Genomic DNA, 16,494 nt, shown 5'->3' with positions numbered 1-16,494 from the left:
ACTCAGATCCTAAGTGTTGGGACTAAAGGTGTGTGTCCTCACTACCATTTCTTAAATAGAGAAGACTGGATCTCCTTTTTATCTTCCTCTGCTTTATTCTTTTTCTTCTTCTCTTTTTCTTTTTCTCTTTCTTTTTTTTTTTCTCTTTCTTTCTTTTTTTTTTTTTTTTTTTTTTGGTGTTGGGGGTGGGCCGTGTCGAGAATTAGGGAGGTAGGCTTTCTAAGCCTTAAACAGTGTGGATCTTTCAAGCTGGTTACTTGTAGGGTCTGCCCTGAGCTGTGTGCAGTGTTCAGTAGCATCTCTGCTCTCTTTCCTCAGTTATAATCTAATGTGCTTTAGACGTTGCTCAATCCCCCTTGAGGGAGAGAGGTTAAGGCTGCTTGAGAGCTACTTTTACCCCAGATGTAGCACATGATTCAGTGGTCTGTTCCTAAGTAATTTCTTTTGAGTCTGTAACTTCCACCTCATATCTTACCTCCGCAGACCTTCATTATTTTAGTTATTGCATACTTTTCCAGGTGAGTTTTGTGTCTACTTACACACAGCTGTTGAACCACTGTGTTCATATGTGTAATGAATTCCCATTCTCAAATCTCCTTGTGCAAGCACCAAGTCCCAGTCTGTTTCCAGCTTCATTTCTGTTGCCCTTGGACTCTCTTCTCTAACTAGGTTAGAATACCAGTATATGGGTTTTCCTAGTACTTGTGGCTTTATATTTTTGTCTAGTCAAATGATTCCTTTCTTTTGTTGTTGGCTCTGTCCACAAAGGTCATTCTCATCCCTGGTTACATCATGCAACTTTGAAACTAATTTTCCCTGTAGGTCATATGCTACATTCTTTCTCAGGACTTCTTACCTCCCGCTCTTTGTTTCCAGACCTCTAACATTAACATTTGTGTTTTGCTTCTAGTTTGTCTACAGAAAGGGTTGTCTTCTTTATCTTAACTCTATTTACAAACAACTTGTCTTAGACAAAACAGGCAGTATTTGTAAGTTATAACTGTGAAGCTTTCCATCAACTATAAGAAATCTTAGGACTATTAAATATGTTAAAATTATTGAACTGATTTTCAGTATTATATGAATTAAAGGTTTCTAGCACTTATGGGTTTTGTTTTGTTTTTCTTTCTAGCCTGCCTATCAGAATCTGAGGCAGAGAGTTGACAACTTCGTTGCAAACCACTTGGCAACTCATACATGGAGTCCCCACCTCAACAAGAACCAACTGAGAAACAATATCCGACAGCAAGTTCTGAAGTAAGTCTGAGTTAGGGGCCCAGGCTAGGGTTAAAATGCTGTTGTTTACTTTATCTGAAAGCAAACAGAAATACATTCTCCTCATGTCAGCAGTTTTGGAAGTTTAATGTGACTTAGTCCAGTATATTTTGGAGTATGACCTCATCATTTCATATTTCCTTTATAAATTTTTACTCTTTTTTTCCTGTAGTCTTAGAGGTATTTAAGTATTTGAGAAAAGAAATAGCATGACTTAAAACACATCAGAAAAATCTCTATGTAAATATTAATGGATGTAAATGCTATAATGTCCTATCCAATTACATTAATGACGATCTTCTTGTCTAACAAGTAGGATGAATATGACACAGCTCTGAAATGTAAAACAGTCCCTGGGTTGTGCGTGCTGTCTTCTAATATATAGTGTGTAGGTTAGGGTTGTGCACGCTGTCTGCTAATATATAGTGTGTAGGTGGTTGTGCGTGCTGTCTTCTAATATATAGTGTGTAGGTGGTTGTGCGTGCTGTCTTCTAATATATAGTGTATTTTGATTTGTCCAGTCATTTCTGCATCAGCATAAGACACAAAGAATAAAAGCTGAAATACTTAGAAAGTCTGGAATATTTACTTTAAAAAGATTATGAACTTGATTTACAGTCTTCTGCTTGTTTTCGAATATAAATATTTGCTAAGACAAAAAAGTCTTTCTGTCCCAGTTATTTAAAGAGTGCTTATTCTTCCTGCTTTGACAAATATTTATACTCAACATTTATAAAGTGTGGCTTTAAACAGGTGAGCAGTCTAACTCAAGCCTATGTAGTGTGATAGTTCCAAGCCACAGGAAGCCCCAGAAATAAGAATGCACTAGAAAGTTCATTTAGCCTCAGGTAATGCTAGAAACCCAGAGCCAGGGAGCTTAGACTGTGTCTCCCTGTACATAAGAAAAGGAAATAGCACTAGGTTTCTTGTCTGTGTTTTAAAAGCTGTTTGAGAACCTATGAAAGAGTCTAGGGGAGATCAGAAGATGCCGTCGGAAGGCTGCTTAACAGTACCTCTTGGTAAAAAGAGCTCTTTCCTGAAAAGAAGATACTAGAAGGAGTCTATTGAATGGCAGGCCAAGAAGGCTCCTTATTTCCACAAAGTAGAACAGCAAGCAAAGGAGCACAGGGATGGGAGCAGGCGCAGCTGTGGTGCCCAGCTCACATTTATATGCAGTGCTGCCGATAATGCAGGGCTCTCTTCCAGCACTTCCTAGCTACCAGTCTTCTACAGATGATTGTTTTGCTTCATCACCATTCTGTTTAGAAGGCTCTTGCATCCTTCTCAGGAGAAGGGTATCTTTCTCTTACAGTGCTGATCCAGCCCACAGGATCCAGTAAATCTTGCACTATTTTATTATCCAATGTTGAGAGTCTCAAGAAGAACAGTTTTCTGGAGTTTTATTTAGACTTTAGTATACAAAATCTCTAAAACAAGGAAACTGTCATTTTATTTTAGGTGAGGGAAATGCGAAAAGTCAATCACTTAGAACCCTAGTACAATAAAAGACATCTTGACCACAGTTTCCTGCCTGGTAAAAGGTAAGGAAGCCAAAGCCTGGGGCAGCAGTGAGTGAAGGAGCACTGTGGCGAGACTGGAGACTGGGAAGGGCAACAGCTGTACTCTGCTAACTCACCAGCCACTCTTCTGAGACGTCTGCACATTGTCCCCTTATTACCTTGTGGGTATGGAGGCCAAAGAAAATCTCCTTCAGAGGAACCCAGGGATTCAACTCAGATCATTGAGCTTGTACTGCAAGAGCTTGTAACCACTAAGACATCTTGCTTACCCCATTTGCAAAGCTTTATGTTAGAAATAGTAGCATTTTCAAGTTTTCCTTAGAGAAGGATTTTGTTGCAGTTGATTTTTTGTTGTTGTTTGTTTGTTTTTGAGACAGTGTATCTCTTTTTTGTTGTTTTGTTTTGGTTTTGTTTTATTGAGACAGGGTGTCTTACTACATAGCTCTGGAAGTCCTAAAAGTCACTCTGTAGACTAAGCTAGAAACTCACAGATCCACCTGCCTTTGCCTTATGAAGAGATGTGCACTACTGTGTTCAGCTTAGAGAAGGATTCTTTAGTTGTATGCAAACTAGAACTGTATGGATGGACTAGCCCTATAAATAATGGTAATCTCAAGCAGGTTTTCACACACACTTGAGAAAGTACTCAGCTGACTCAAGCCATTGCAGTTGCCATTTCTATAGAACAAATGCCTACTGTCAGCAACTTAAAGTGGGTGAACTTAGTAGCTTATTTTCTTATTCAGGGGTAAGGAAATTTTTATTCTGTTTATGTATTCATGCTACAAAACCTGAAAACACTGGATAGCTTTCAGTAATGACTTGGGTGGAATTTTAAAAGAGAAAGAAGTGGATTAGTTTTACTTACATATTTAGTTTTTTCCTCCAGTATTAGGGGTGGAAAAATAAGCACTCTATCACTGAGGTACTTTCTTAAAAACAATAGGGTCAGAGGCTGGAGAGATGACTCAGCAGTTAAGAGCACTGACTGCTCTTCCAAAGGTCCTAAGTTCAAATCCCAGCAACCACATGGTGGCTCACAACCATCCATAATGAGATCTGATGCCCTCATCTGGTGTGTCTGAAGACAGCTACAGTGTACTTATGTATAATAATAAATAAATCTTAAAAAAAAAATAGGGTCTCAGTGTGTAGCCATGGCTCTCATACTCTATATGTAGCCTAGGCTGGCCTTGGACTAGAATGCTGGAATTACAGGCATCTACCACCTTGCCTGGATTCAGCCCTTTTTGGTTTGTTTCTATTTTGAGAAAAAGTCTCCAAATTTGTGCAAGATGGCCTTGAACTCTTACCCTAAAATTTTCCCATTGCTCAGGCCAGTCATAACCTCGTGATTATCCTGCCTCAGCCTCCTAAGTAGTTGGTATTACAGACAGGCACTAACCCGGCCTGCAGGTAAGTAACTCTAACAAGGAGTGTATCTGACGTATCTATGGACCTAGGGCTGAGACTTTTCTCTTGGAGTGGCAGCTAGGGAATACTCTAAGGCAGTGAGTCTACAGAGCAGTAGACCAGTAGCTGTGGACCCTGTTTTTACATAAGATCTTCCTCCATGAGAATGAAGACTACATTTAAGAGTATTTTTGTTTACAGGACAAGAAGCCAAAATATAGGCAACTGAAGCAGTATTTTGGGGTTCAGTGGGTTTTCTTCTTTAATTTTATGTCTTTGAACTTATGCCTTACTGCAAAACTTTTTAATGCTTCTTTCTGCTACATTCGCAACTCATCTTTAAAGGGGACAAAAAAGAGCTATAAGATACAGCAGTGTTTTCAGGATTTGCATTCTGTTCTTTACTTTTATAACTTGAAAAAGCAGGTAACCTACTTTGTTGCATGTCAGCTCATTTTTCTTTATGTCCCACATAAATAGAATTGTGTTATCACGTGGCTTTAAAGTGCCTTGGGAATTGAAAATCCAGTCCACCCTCACTTCAGACAGGTACACTCAGAAACAGCATATGACAGTATAAAGGTCAATTCCTCCTCACCCATTCTATCCAGAAAGATGGGGGCCAAGAAGCAGGAGGTGACTAGTGCCTCAGTCTCCCAACACTGTCCTGAGCACTTTGATTACTTCTGGTGCAATCTACGAAGAAATCTGATCTTAAGTCTATTTTGCTCAGATGTCATTTTACATAAGTGCTACTTAAAACATGTTCTTGTCACTCCTCTGTCTGCCCTCTTAGACTTATAGCCCCTTTCCTCCCTCCCTCTTTTATACACATCAAGACTGAGCTCCATGACTTCTCTTTGTGGAGTGTTCCCACCTTATTGTGAACACAGCCAATAATTCCTTACTCTTCTCTTTCCCCACAATACCTTGTGTATGTTAATGCCTAGCCTCTTGTATTGTAATTGTGTCTGTATCTGTATCTTTAACTAGCATAGTTTGTAGTGCCTGGTGGCCAGCATGGTGCATTTTATATAGAAGACATTCATAACCTACCTCTTTAAATGACTAAATCATCCTATTTTATAGCAGGAAAGTAATAAAAAGAAAGCCAGACATCTTGAGTTTTATTTTTTCCTTGTTTCTTGTTTATCAATTTGATGAAATTATACTTTGTGTATATTGTTCACCTTAACTAAAAACTAAGACTTAGAAAAAGTTTATATTTTCTATTTTTTAAGAAGAAAACATTTCAGAGCCAAGAGATTTACTAGGCCTGGAACTCATCTCCCGTGAGGTCCTCTTATGTTCCAGGGATGGAGGTAGAGAAAGGCACGACCTCCCTTATGCTCTGTAGTACTGCAGCTACTCCAGAGGCCTTTTTGTGTTTTAGTCTTTCTACTGGCGATGCACTGGGGGGACAGTTTACAAATGTCTTTGTAGTATAGCATACTTAAACCACTACTGTATTAACTTTCCCAAATAGAGTATTGAAGGTTGAACACATATTTAATAGACACTATTTTCTTCAAAATAAATTGTGCAAATAATATAAAATTATTTCTTTACCTTTCTGTGAATTGCTTGTATTTCAGATCAGGAATGCTGGAGTCTGGTATTGACCGAATTATTTCTCAGGTTGTGGATCCAAAGATCAACCACACATTCAGGCCTCAGGTAGAAAAAGCTGTGCACGAGTTTCTGGCCACATTGAATCACAAAGAGGAAGCAGCTGGCAGCACAGCTCCTGATGATGAGAAGCCAGAATCTTCTGTCATTACCCAAGGTGCTTTGCTTTTACTCTTGTCAGTTCCCAGGCTCTTCTTGTTCTGATTGCCTGGATAGAGATACTTAGTTTTTAATACATTGCTCCCTTTGTCAACTTTAGTGAAATTATATGTGCTTTCAATATTGCTCAAGTTCCCTAACTGGCATGACATTTCTATTTTGAAATTAATTTCAAAAAAACATTATAATAATGATGAGTTTGTGTGTGTGCACACTTGCTATAAGAGAGAATGTAACTGAAATAGTAAAGACATTCTTCTCACAACTGGAATGTTCTCAGATGTGTTGGCATCTTTCCTATAAGACACTATGTACTTAGGAGATAGAAATTTTTGAGTATGTGTATTATTTTTGTACCTGAAAAGCCTACAGGAACTTGCATTTCTGCTCAGCTTTAACAGTAGTGTGTACTGTCAGTGAAGTAGAGGGATGTACTTTTTCATACATTTATTTCAGTCTTCTTCCAATTTATTCTTATCTTCTCCATGAAGGTGCTCCTGCTCCTGGGCCCAGTGCTAATGTAGCCAGTGATGCCATGTCAATCTTGGAAACCATAACTTCTCTTAACCAAGAAGCTAACGCTGCCAGAGCTTCAACAGAATTGTCAAATGCCAAGGTCAGTGAGAGAATATCCAGAAGACTCTCATCTCAGCCGAGCACGGACGTTAGCACAGACAGGGAGAGGGGCTCAGAAGATGCGACTGAGAGAGAAAAGGCTACCCCTGATTCTGGAGGAGATGGGCTAGAAACTGCTCCCAAGTCAGAAGAACCTAGTGATCTCCCTTGTCCAGTGGAAGAAACTAAAAATCATCTGAAAGAGAATAATAGCTTACTGTTACTAAGTAAGGATGCTCAGCAGGAAAACAATGACCCAAAAATTAAATCAACGGACAGAGGAGAAAAGAAACCCGATGGTAATGAGAAAGGAGAGAGAAAGAAGGAAAAGAAGGAAAAGACTGAAAAAAAAATTGATCACTCTAAAAGGAATGAAGATACACAGAAAGTGAAAGATGAGAGACAAGCAAAAGACAAAGAAGTGGAGAGCTCAAAGCTTCCTTCTGAAAAGAGCAACAGCAGAGCCAGGGCTGCTGAGGGGACAAAAGAAGGTACATGCACAAGGCCACATGGCTTCAAGAGGGCTTGTTCCTGACAGGAAGAGGACGGTGTCACTTTTTGGCTTTTGATTGTAATGATTTATTTTGGTGTTTTCATGTCAAAACTTGAAAACTTGTAAAACAATAAAAGTACTAAGCTGTGCACGGTGGCACCCATCAGTAATCTCAGGGCTGGATGTGCATGCCTAGTGTAGGGTCCAGGCTAGCCTGAGCCCGTTTGGCCTGTTTAGAAGGCTGGAAATAAATATTTATATTTTCTTAACTATACTGATGTGTCTGTTGACAAAGAAAATTTTACAGAAAAGCTATAAACTTCGTAATTTGTATTATCTTTTTTTCACACAGTTCCAAGCAACTTAAATTGTATATGCTAATCTTCAAAATACTAGGTAGTAATAATAATAATCAGTTACTTAAAATCTATATTTGTATTTACCCTTACATTATAAGTTAATAGTTACTGTTGCAAGTGACTATTTTACCTTCGCATTTTATTGATATGGCTGCTTTTCTGATAGCTAAATTTCCTGTTTAAAGCAGGCAATTTTTAATATTGAGGGCTTAGGCTTTAAATACATTCTTGTGATCAGTTGTTTATTTTGTTTCATTTTTTTTCCTTAAAGATTGTTCTTTGGTAGATTCTGATGTGGATGGTCTCACTGATATCACAGTCAGCTCTGTCCACACCAGTGACCTTTCATCCTTTGAAGAAGACTCAGAGGAGGAGGTTGTTATGTCTGAGAGCATGGAAGAAGGAGAGATTACATCAGAGGGTAAGGGTGATACATTTTTCTCAGTGTCTCTGTGACAGTGCTGATAAGCATTATTTGTGTTCTGTTCTAATGGCTACTTCCTGACTGTGGTATATATAGCTAGAGACTGCTACCTGTGATTATAAAATTGGCTTCTGATTGAGCTGCAGGGTTGTCTGTCTAATTATCCTTGTACATGTTACCAGCCCTCAACAAGCCTACTTTTCCATGATCAACCCCATCATTCGATGTTATTGCAAAGTTGAGAGGAGATTGTGCACACAGAGCTGCTTTTGTTTGTGTGTGATGATGCTTGGTGGATACAAGCTGGAAAGCTGTCCTCGCTTCTACTACCAGCTACAAATTTGAGGGTCATAAAGAATACCCTTGGAAAAACTGATTTCCTAAAAGGCATAACAGAATGCACCAAGAGCAGATATATTATACTAGTCAGGTGTTGGCTTGTGCTTAGAATCACAGCACTGGGAAGGCTAAGGCAAAAGAAGAACTGTTAAAATATAGGGAGTTCTAGGCTATCCTACTAGTGTAGTGTCCTGCCTCAAATCACTACAAATACTGGTCTACTCAATACAGTTGGTCAAGCTAAGGAACACAGTCAAGTCAGAGAAGGGATAGTGTGCTCAGAGTCAAGTTTAGAAACTTTCCAAACAGGAGCCCTCTGTATGTCCTCTCGACTTGTGGGCAACTTGACATCCATTTCTATAATCAGGATAGATTATAATAACCCAGAAGTTCACTAGAACGTTGGTCTGAAATTCTTATTTGGGCTAAAGAATATAGTCATAATGACCTGCCTGCCCTTGTGCCCCTAGCCCTAAGAGGTCTTGCTGCAGGACCGAATCCCATTCTTCCATCTTAACAGTAAACTTTGGTTTGACCATAAGAGAACCAGGAAAGCAGAAACACATCAGTCAAGTACAGCATCATGAGAGCCCAGAGATGACCTCTCAGAAGCTTAGGGCAAATGTCAGACCTCTCAGAGCAAAGCTGAAATCTTATTATACAGTTTGCTTGTCAGCTGACCCTTCCTAAGTGCTTACTGGGTTCCAGGGTCTGTGCTAATGTCTTTGTGTTTCTTAACTTCTGCAGCTCTGGAAAGGAGGCACAACAAAGGGAACAAAGTCTTGAAGTATATCCAATCCAAAGTCACATAGCCACTGAGCACCAGGGCAGAATTCAAAGCTGAGTCTGCATGTAGCCAGGACATGCTGCTCTTTGCTCTGACATATCCTTGCCAGTGGGCAGCATCCTTTACATTTTCTGCTAGCTTTGGATAGGATGTCGAGGAAGAAACTCAGCGGGGGAAGTAGAGCCTTTTAACTCCACAGATACTTTTCTTAGCCTTTCATATCTTTAAATTTTATGGGTATTTCCAGGAGAAGCAAAGTTATTCAGAATAGGAGCAGCAGTGTATACTAGCTATGATGGTGGTCCTTACTGTCCAGCCCATGTGGGAAGGCTAGTCCCTATCCTGTGATTCCTGTGCTTTTTCTATGCTTTGGGGTCTGCTAGGGTGTTTTCTTTTTTGGGGTTAGATTTTCTGTGTGCATGCTCTAAATATAAGAAGTTCACTAAGAACAATAAGTAATAAGAAATGAAAACATTCCTTTTTTCTGCCTTTCTACTATGTCAAGTGGAAAGATTGCCTTCCTAATGTAGAGGTGTTAGTGTAAGGTGTGTGTGTGATTGATTCCTGCTTTTTCCCTAAACACATAAGTAGGCAGTAAGATCTCAGGTGTGAGCTGGGTGTGGTGGTGTGGGAGGCAGAGGCAAGTGGATATCTGTAAATTGGAGACCAGTCCACATAGTGAGTTCCAGGACAGCCAGAGAAAATAGTGAGACTCTCAAAAAGCTAAAAACATAAGGAAGATTTCAAGTGTGCTTTAAAGTATAGTTTCAAGTGAATTTCTTCAACTTAACAGTGACAAAAGCATTCATATCAAGTCCAAGAATTATTTGTCAAAATACATTGTTTAAAATAACTAATGGGAGGAACAGTAGGTTAAGATGGTTCCAGCAGCTTCAACTAAGTGGGCTCCTGAATTAAGAAGCCAATCGGTAAACAGTAAAAGAAGACTTAAGCTTAGACTGGCAGAAGCCATCTCCCATCCTCTGAGTGGATGCTTCCCATCAGATCATAAGCAGGTAAAGGCCTAGCAGTGTACAGCCAGTGTGTATTTGGCTTCCATGTAGAGCCTACAAATCCACCCTGCTCTAGGGGCAGCGTGGAGCCTCTGCCTCTAGTTCGGAGCCTGCCCTGCTTCTTCCCTGCTCTGTGTAACTCTCCTCTACGCTTCTTTTTTCTTTTAATAACACAAATGTCTAACTTGGTCTGCCTCTATATGTGAGGTGAACTGTAGTTTTTTTAAATGTCAATTTCTTTTCTCATATAAACAACCCCTTTGAACCCTTAAATACATTTGAGGTATATTAGTATCTTTTGCTGCATATATGACCTGTTGTTGCTTATTGACAGAAGCACTTTTTATATTGGCTTCTTTCCAGATGAAGAGAAAAACAAGCAGAATAAAACAAAAGCTCAACCTGGTGATTCTAGTGATGGAAAAGCCAGAAGCGTACGGCATGCTTATGTTCACAAACCTTATCTTTACTCAAAGTACTACAGTGATTCTGATGACGAACTCACAGTGGAGCAACGGCGGCAATCCATTGTAAGTCCAGTTGATCTCTTGCAGATCTAGCAGTGCTTCAAAACCTTCCTAATGCTGCAACCCTTTAAACACTCCTCATGCTGTAGTGACCCCTCACCATAAAATTATTGTCTTGCTACCTCATAACTGTAATTTTGCTACTGTTATGAATTATAATATCTGATATGCAGAATATCTGATATGCAACCTCTGGGAAAGTATTGGTCAACCCTCAAAGAGGTCACAACCCACAACTGTGACTTAGTCTGCTACAACAGATTGACAAAATTTGAATGGTAGTCTGTGCAAGGTACATATGCACAAGCACACAGCAGACATGGTCCTGCCCTCAGGGAGCTTGCCAAGGAATTTCATAGAGTAGACACCAAGGTGTATCATTGTTACTAATGAAAGTGAAAACATGTAACTATCTGCTTCATATTGTGAAAGTCTTGTAGCCATTTGACTCATTTCATGCAGAGATACAGTATGTAACAAGTATAAGGAAATTGAGGGAAATGTAATCCACCAATTTTCTAGGTTTGAAAATGCTTCCGATTTCAATTATTGAGTGCTTTTTAAATAAAATTCATTAGTTTTTAAATGTCTTACAATATAAGGAACATAAAAATATAAAAAGTTTCTTCTGTCACAATTAGGGAGTTTATAGAAATAACTATTGAAGAGAACACTATAAAATGTGATTGCTAGCTAGCTTTCCTTCCAGGCTTAGTTCTTAGAGAGGATATTGGATAGGAGCTATGCACCTGTTGGGATTTTTGATTGGATTTTTGAAAGTTTGGCTTTGAGCCCTGAGCCAGAAAGGGGTGGTTAGAATAACGAAATGATTGTGAATTCTCTCTAATTAAAATTCTGCCAGCAGAAAGCCCCAAGGCCACGGTTTAGGCCCAGGAGTCTAGCCACCAAGTCAGATTAGCTGTAGAATTTACCTGCTACTTGAAGTTCTGAAGACATACCCACTTATGCTTGATGTTTATGATTCTATAACTTTTTTTTCTCCCTTTTTTAGTTGTAACTATTTTGTTACATCACCTTTTTTCTTCAAACCAATAGCATTCTAAAATAATAATGGAAAGTTTTCCTATCTGTGCCTCTATCATCTGGTAGCTTCCAAAACAGAGTAGTCTTACCCATACCTAGGCACACAGTTAATGTCTGTTCCTTTTTTTTGGTAAGATTTATGTGTATGTTTTGCCTGTGTGTATATGTATGCCTAGTGCCTGCAGAGGTTAGAAGGTATTAGACTCCCCTGGAAGTGGAGGTAGTGATGGTTGTTAGCTATCATGTTGCTGGGAACAGCCTGGGACATCTGTGAGAACAGCACGTGCTCTTAGTCACTGAGCTATCTTTGTAACCTGATATATGTGCGCTTCTGCATATTCTGTTGATGTGTAAAAACATCAGAAGAACAAACTAAAACTTTGTCGGTAGGGACAACTTTGAGTACTAGGGGTTTACAACCCAAGGTCTCACTAATATGTGCTGAGCCCGAGGGATACCTGAGAAATGTATTCTCGGCTGTTTTCTTACATACGCTCTTCCAGAGTGTCTTGGCTTCTACCTGATAATCTACAGGTAATTTTATGGTTTTAGGCTAAAGAAAAAGAAGAGAGACTTTTAAGAAGACGAATCAATAGAGAGAAACTTGAAGAAAAACGAAAGCAGAAAGCAGAAAAGACAAAATCTTCTAAAGTGAAGAGCCAAGGTATAGCAGACATTACTTTTATTTGAGAGTATCTTATCTACACCATCATTTTCTAGTTAGTCTCGTATTGCTTTGGCATATGCACATAAAAAAGCGCTATATATGCACATAAAAAAGTTCCTAAGTGTGGAAGAATGTATTCTGCTATACTGGTGGACTAGATTTCAGATAGAAGTAACTGAGCATTTCTGGTGATGATAGTGCAGCTAGCCTATACCTCACATCATCTTTGCTTTTCCCCTTTACTCTTGTTATTTTCTCTGATGCTGGGGATTGAAATCAAGACCACAAACTTCGCTCTTCGCCCGACTGTGCTACAGCCCTTATGCTGGCATGTATCTGGCACAGTAAATACAACAAAATTGATGTCTGTTTTTCCTAGCAGAAACTGAGACTCATTCAAAGCTATTTTGTGTTTTATACTGGTTATAAAACTGTAATGAAAACTAAATATAGCACTGTTACAGAACTGTCTTCTGAAATAAAGCTTCTTTATTTACTTTCTAGGCAAAAGTAGTGTGGATCTAGAAGACTCATCAACCAAGACTTTGGAACCCAAAGCCCCAAGAATTAAAGAAGTCCTTAAAGAACGGAAAGTTTTAGAGAAGAAAGTAGCCTTAAGCAAAAAAAGAAGAAAAGATTCAAGGTGCATTTTTACCTACTATGTTCAGATTATCATATTTGTGGTACGTTTTCAGAAGAACAGCTTTGAAAGTTGGCATAGGCTGTCTGAAAAAGTAACTGGGCATGGTGGGGGGAGGCAGAGGCATGGGGTCTCTGTGACTCTGAGGCCATCATGATCTACACAGAGAATTCTGGCATAGCCAGGGCTATAGACAGAGACTCTATCTTCCCCACCCCGTTTTCACTTAATCTTTGCAGTTTGATGGGTTGTGAGTTTCTATGTTAACCATCATCTTTTGCACAGACATCTCTGTTGAGGTCTGAGAACTATTTCTATATTTGTAGAGATGTACAAATAGCCCTGGAACTCTGGCCTTGAGCTTACTCTGATCCTTCTGCCTTAGCCTCTCCAGTGCTGGAATTATTGTGTGCCATCATACTTGGCTTTTTTAGAGAGAGGAATTTATAGGGCAGTTTGATTTTATATCTGTTCAGCAAAATAAAGGTAGTATGTTCACCCTGGGTCCTAATAGGTCTCAAATCATGCATTTTAAATGTCATTAGCATTTAATATTAGTATGGCTAATATGTATATTAGTCAAACTTATGGTACCAGGCTTGTGTTTCTTCTTATGGATCAGGCCTTAATTCCAACCAGAACATGATTAATTATACTCATAATGCTCATGCACTATTACACATATGAGCATATCTTACCATGCTAATGGTTATTGGAGCTCTTAGATCCACAGCTCTGTAGGACTGTTGATGACTCCCTCCATCCCCAGGGACCTGTTTAATACCTTCTGGCACTTTGAAATTTACCCAGCAGGGAAGAATCTTTCAAAATAGTACCACCTTGATTTCTCCATGTCCTGTGACCAAGGTCTGTGGTGTTTTCAGCAATGGGATTTTACTATCAAGTTATGGTTGCAACTGAGATCAGTGGTAATAGGTAGTATTATTTTGGGAATCTCTGAGACCCCTTCCCAACCAATAACTTGAGGAAAAGCATCTCACACCTAGCATTGGGTCTTTATTTGGCAACCTAGGGCTTCTAGGGGAAGCGTTATCCTCTGCATGTCCAGGGATAGAACTCAGGTCACCTATTTTGCCAGGAAGCAGATTTACCTAATGGGCCATCTTGCTAACCTTGACATTCTTAATAGAAAAGCAGGAACTGATGCACCTGTGGTACTGCAACAGGACAGAAATAAAACAACAACCTGTCAGGAAAAAAAAAGAAAAGAAAGTAGTCATATAGAGTCTCACATTGACTGTAGATGTTACTATGTGTTTATGAAGGCCTTGCCTTAGAATTTGTTCTTTTTATCATCTTTCATTGTATTGATAGCTATAGCATTTTAAAGTATATTTTTAATAATTTTGTGAAAATCTGACGGAAGCTTTAGATTGTATCCCAGAAAGTGTACATACAAGAACATTTTTCCTTGTTTCAGAGTTGAGTTTCTGGGCTCCTGGAAGAACTTGTAGAAGTATCTTGTCTGGGCCTGTGGGAACCACTTAGTAACAGAGGTTGCATCTGTTCATCGGGCTTCTCAGCACCTATTTTTAACATCACCCCATGATTTCCTCTTCATAGAAAGCAGGGGTTTTGTGTTTTTGTTTTTGTTTTGTTTTTTCCTAGCACTGTATTTTCATTGCTTCAATTATTTATTGAAGAATTACAAAGGGAAAGACACTCTTGAAAGTATCTACGATGTAGTGTGAACCATAGTCTACAGTTTTACTGTTCCATTAAATTACAATTCTTTTCTTAAACTTACTTATTTTTATTTTGTTTGTATGTGTCTTTGTCTACATGCATTTCTGTATCACATATGTGCAGGAGCCTGTGGAGGCCAGGAGATAGGGTTGGATATCCTTGAACTGGAGTTATCAATGGTTGTGAGCTGTCATGTGGGTGTTGGGACCTGAACCCAGGTCTTCTAGAAGAGCAGCAGATGCTTTTAGTGGTTGAGCCTCTCTCCAGCCCATCGTTACAATTATGTAAATTAGTCATAAACTTAAAGATAAGTGAATTACAGAACTTAGAGAGAGGGATCAGTTCTCAGGTTTGTTGTACCCTGTTCATATAGCTCTGAGTCAAAAAGGCCTTCCTGCATTTTCAAAAGATGGTAAGACATTCAAACGTCTGCATAGTGGGTACAGTGTTCACAGGGCAGCACATTAGGAATTGTCTTTGTAGCATGTTTTCCTCTAGCGCCAGGAATGTTCATGCCACACTTGAACTGTGCTCTCTGATGACTAAACATAAAGTTACATTAAAATGTAATCAGCCTTCACAAATGAAGTGAATAGTAAAGAAAAGAGTTTCAGCTCTCTTGTGAGATTCTTAGATTCAGATTGGAAGTTCATATTTGATTTGCTTCCCTCTCAGGAATGTTGATGAAAATTCCAAAAAGAAACCTCAGGCTGAGGAAGAGTCCAAAGAAGCCCTGAAAACAAGTGAGGTATGTTGTTGAGGTAAATCTCCAACCCAAATAAGCCTGGGCAATGAAAACACAACTTAATTAATATGAATACATGCTGTGTGCCTAGACTGGGCAGATCTACCACTACACTACCATCTTCCCCATATAAGAGACCCCTTAGAGCTTACACTTTCCTTCTTCCTTTCCTCCTCCTCCTCCTCCTCCTCCTCCTCCTCCTCTGTTGTCCTCTCTCCTTTTTCTCCCAAAACCTTCAGCTCCACCTTCCTTCTTTCTCCACCCTATCACCAGCTCCAGCCTTTATTTTATACATTAAGGTGGGAAGAAGGTTTATAGGAAGTCACCTACGTGACTTATTCCTTGTTTGGAGAAGGGAATTAACATCAAATATAATTAGACCCAGGGCTGTCTGCAACACATGTCTTAGTGAAACCCTTGTCAGAGCCCTTTTGTTAGTTGTGGGTCATTCAGTATTCCTTTGCAGCAAAACAGCATAATACGGTCTTTACGGTACTATGTCTTAAAAACCATTCCGTTCAGCAATTTTAGCCTCTTCCTATTCGGCCTGAATTCCCTGTTAATAGGTTGATGCATATGATTTAGTTTTGTGTAGAGAGTACGTTCTCTTTCCCTTACCCTCTTCACCCTGTTTTCTTATATACAGCAATAACACAATTGTCAGTAAGAAGAAGAAAGAGAAAACTAAAATTGCCCAGAGTAGGTTCCCTATTTTATCTCTTTGGTTTCCACATGTATAGAGTTTTTTGGAAGGGAAGTATTCTAACAAAAAAAAAAAAAAAAAAGAATTTTTTGAGACTTTGCTCACTTTGTGTTACCTCTTAATGTGCATAATTATGTAAAAATTGATTAATCTACTGAATGGATAAATTTTCAGTTACATAAGCACTAGCTTGTATTTGACACTTAAGGTTGTATCCAAAATGTGCACATTTTAAATTGTGAAAATCCATGCTGTATATGCATTTCTCCCTGTATTGGGTTATTTTCTTCGGATAGATTTAGCTTTAACTGAATTTAAGTCTTTTTTTTTTTTTTTAAGATTTTATTTATTTATTATATGTAAGTACACTGTAGCTGTCTTCAGACACTCCAGAAGAGGGCGTCAGATCTTGTTACGGATGGTTATGAGCCACCA

The 16,494-nt window shown here is 39.0% G+C and overlaps 1 protein-coding gene across 7 annotated transcripts in view; it reads left to right on the top strand.

Annotated features, from left to right (window-relative positions):
* The window catches only part of Bod1l1 (biorientation of chromosomes in cell division 1 like 1), a 57,041-nt gene that overhangs the window by 5,293 nt on the left and 35,254 nt on the right, over positions 1–16,494 (top strand). For all 7 annotated transcript variants that reach the window (XM_029545038.1, XM_029545037.1, XM_029545036.1 and 4 more), the window contains exons 2-9: positions 1,133–1,257; positions 5,804–5,994; positions 6,488–7,102; positions 7,735–7,884; positions 10,390–10,556; positions 12,150–12,261; positions 12,769–12,907; positions 15,287–15,359. In XM_029545038.1, coding sequence (XP_029400898.1) covers positions 1,133–1,257; positions 5,804–5,994; positions 6,488–7,102; positions 7,735–7,884; positions 10,390–10,556; positions 12,150–12,261; positions 12,769–12,907; positions 15,287–15,359 — 1,572 coding nt within the window. The remainder of the gene's footprint in view (positions 1–1,132; positions 1,258–5,803; positions 5,995–6,487; positions 7,103–7,734; positions 7,885–10,389; positions 10,557–12,149; positions 12,262–12,768; positions 12,908–15,286; positions 15,360–16,494) is intronic.

This window comes from Mus pahari, chromosome 13 (genome assembly GCF_900095145.1).
Source record: "Mus pahari chromosome 13, PAHARI_EIJ_v1.1, whole genome shotgun sequence".
In the NCBI taxonomy this organism is placed as follows: Eukaryota; Metazoa; Chordata; class Mammalia; order Rodentia; family Muridae; genus Mus; species Mus pahari.
The sequence above is the reverse complement of the archived record's forward strand: the minus strand, read 5'-3'. Positions and strand labels throughout refer to the sequence as shown.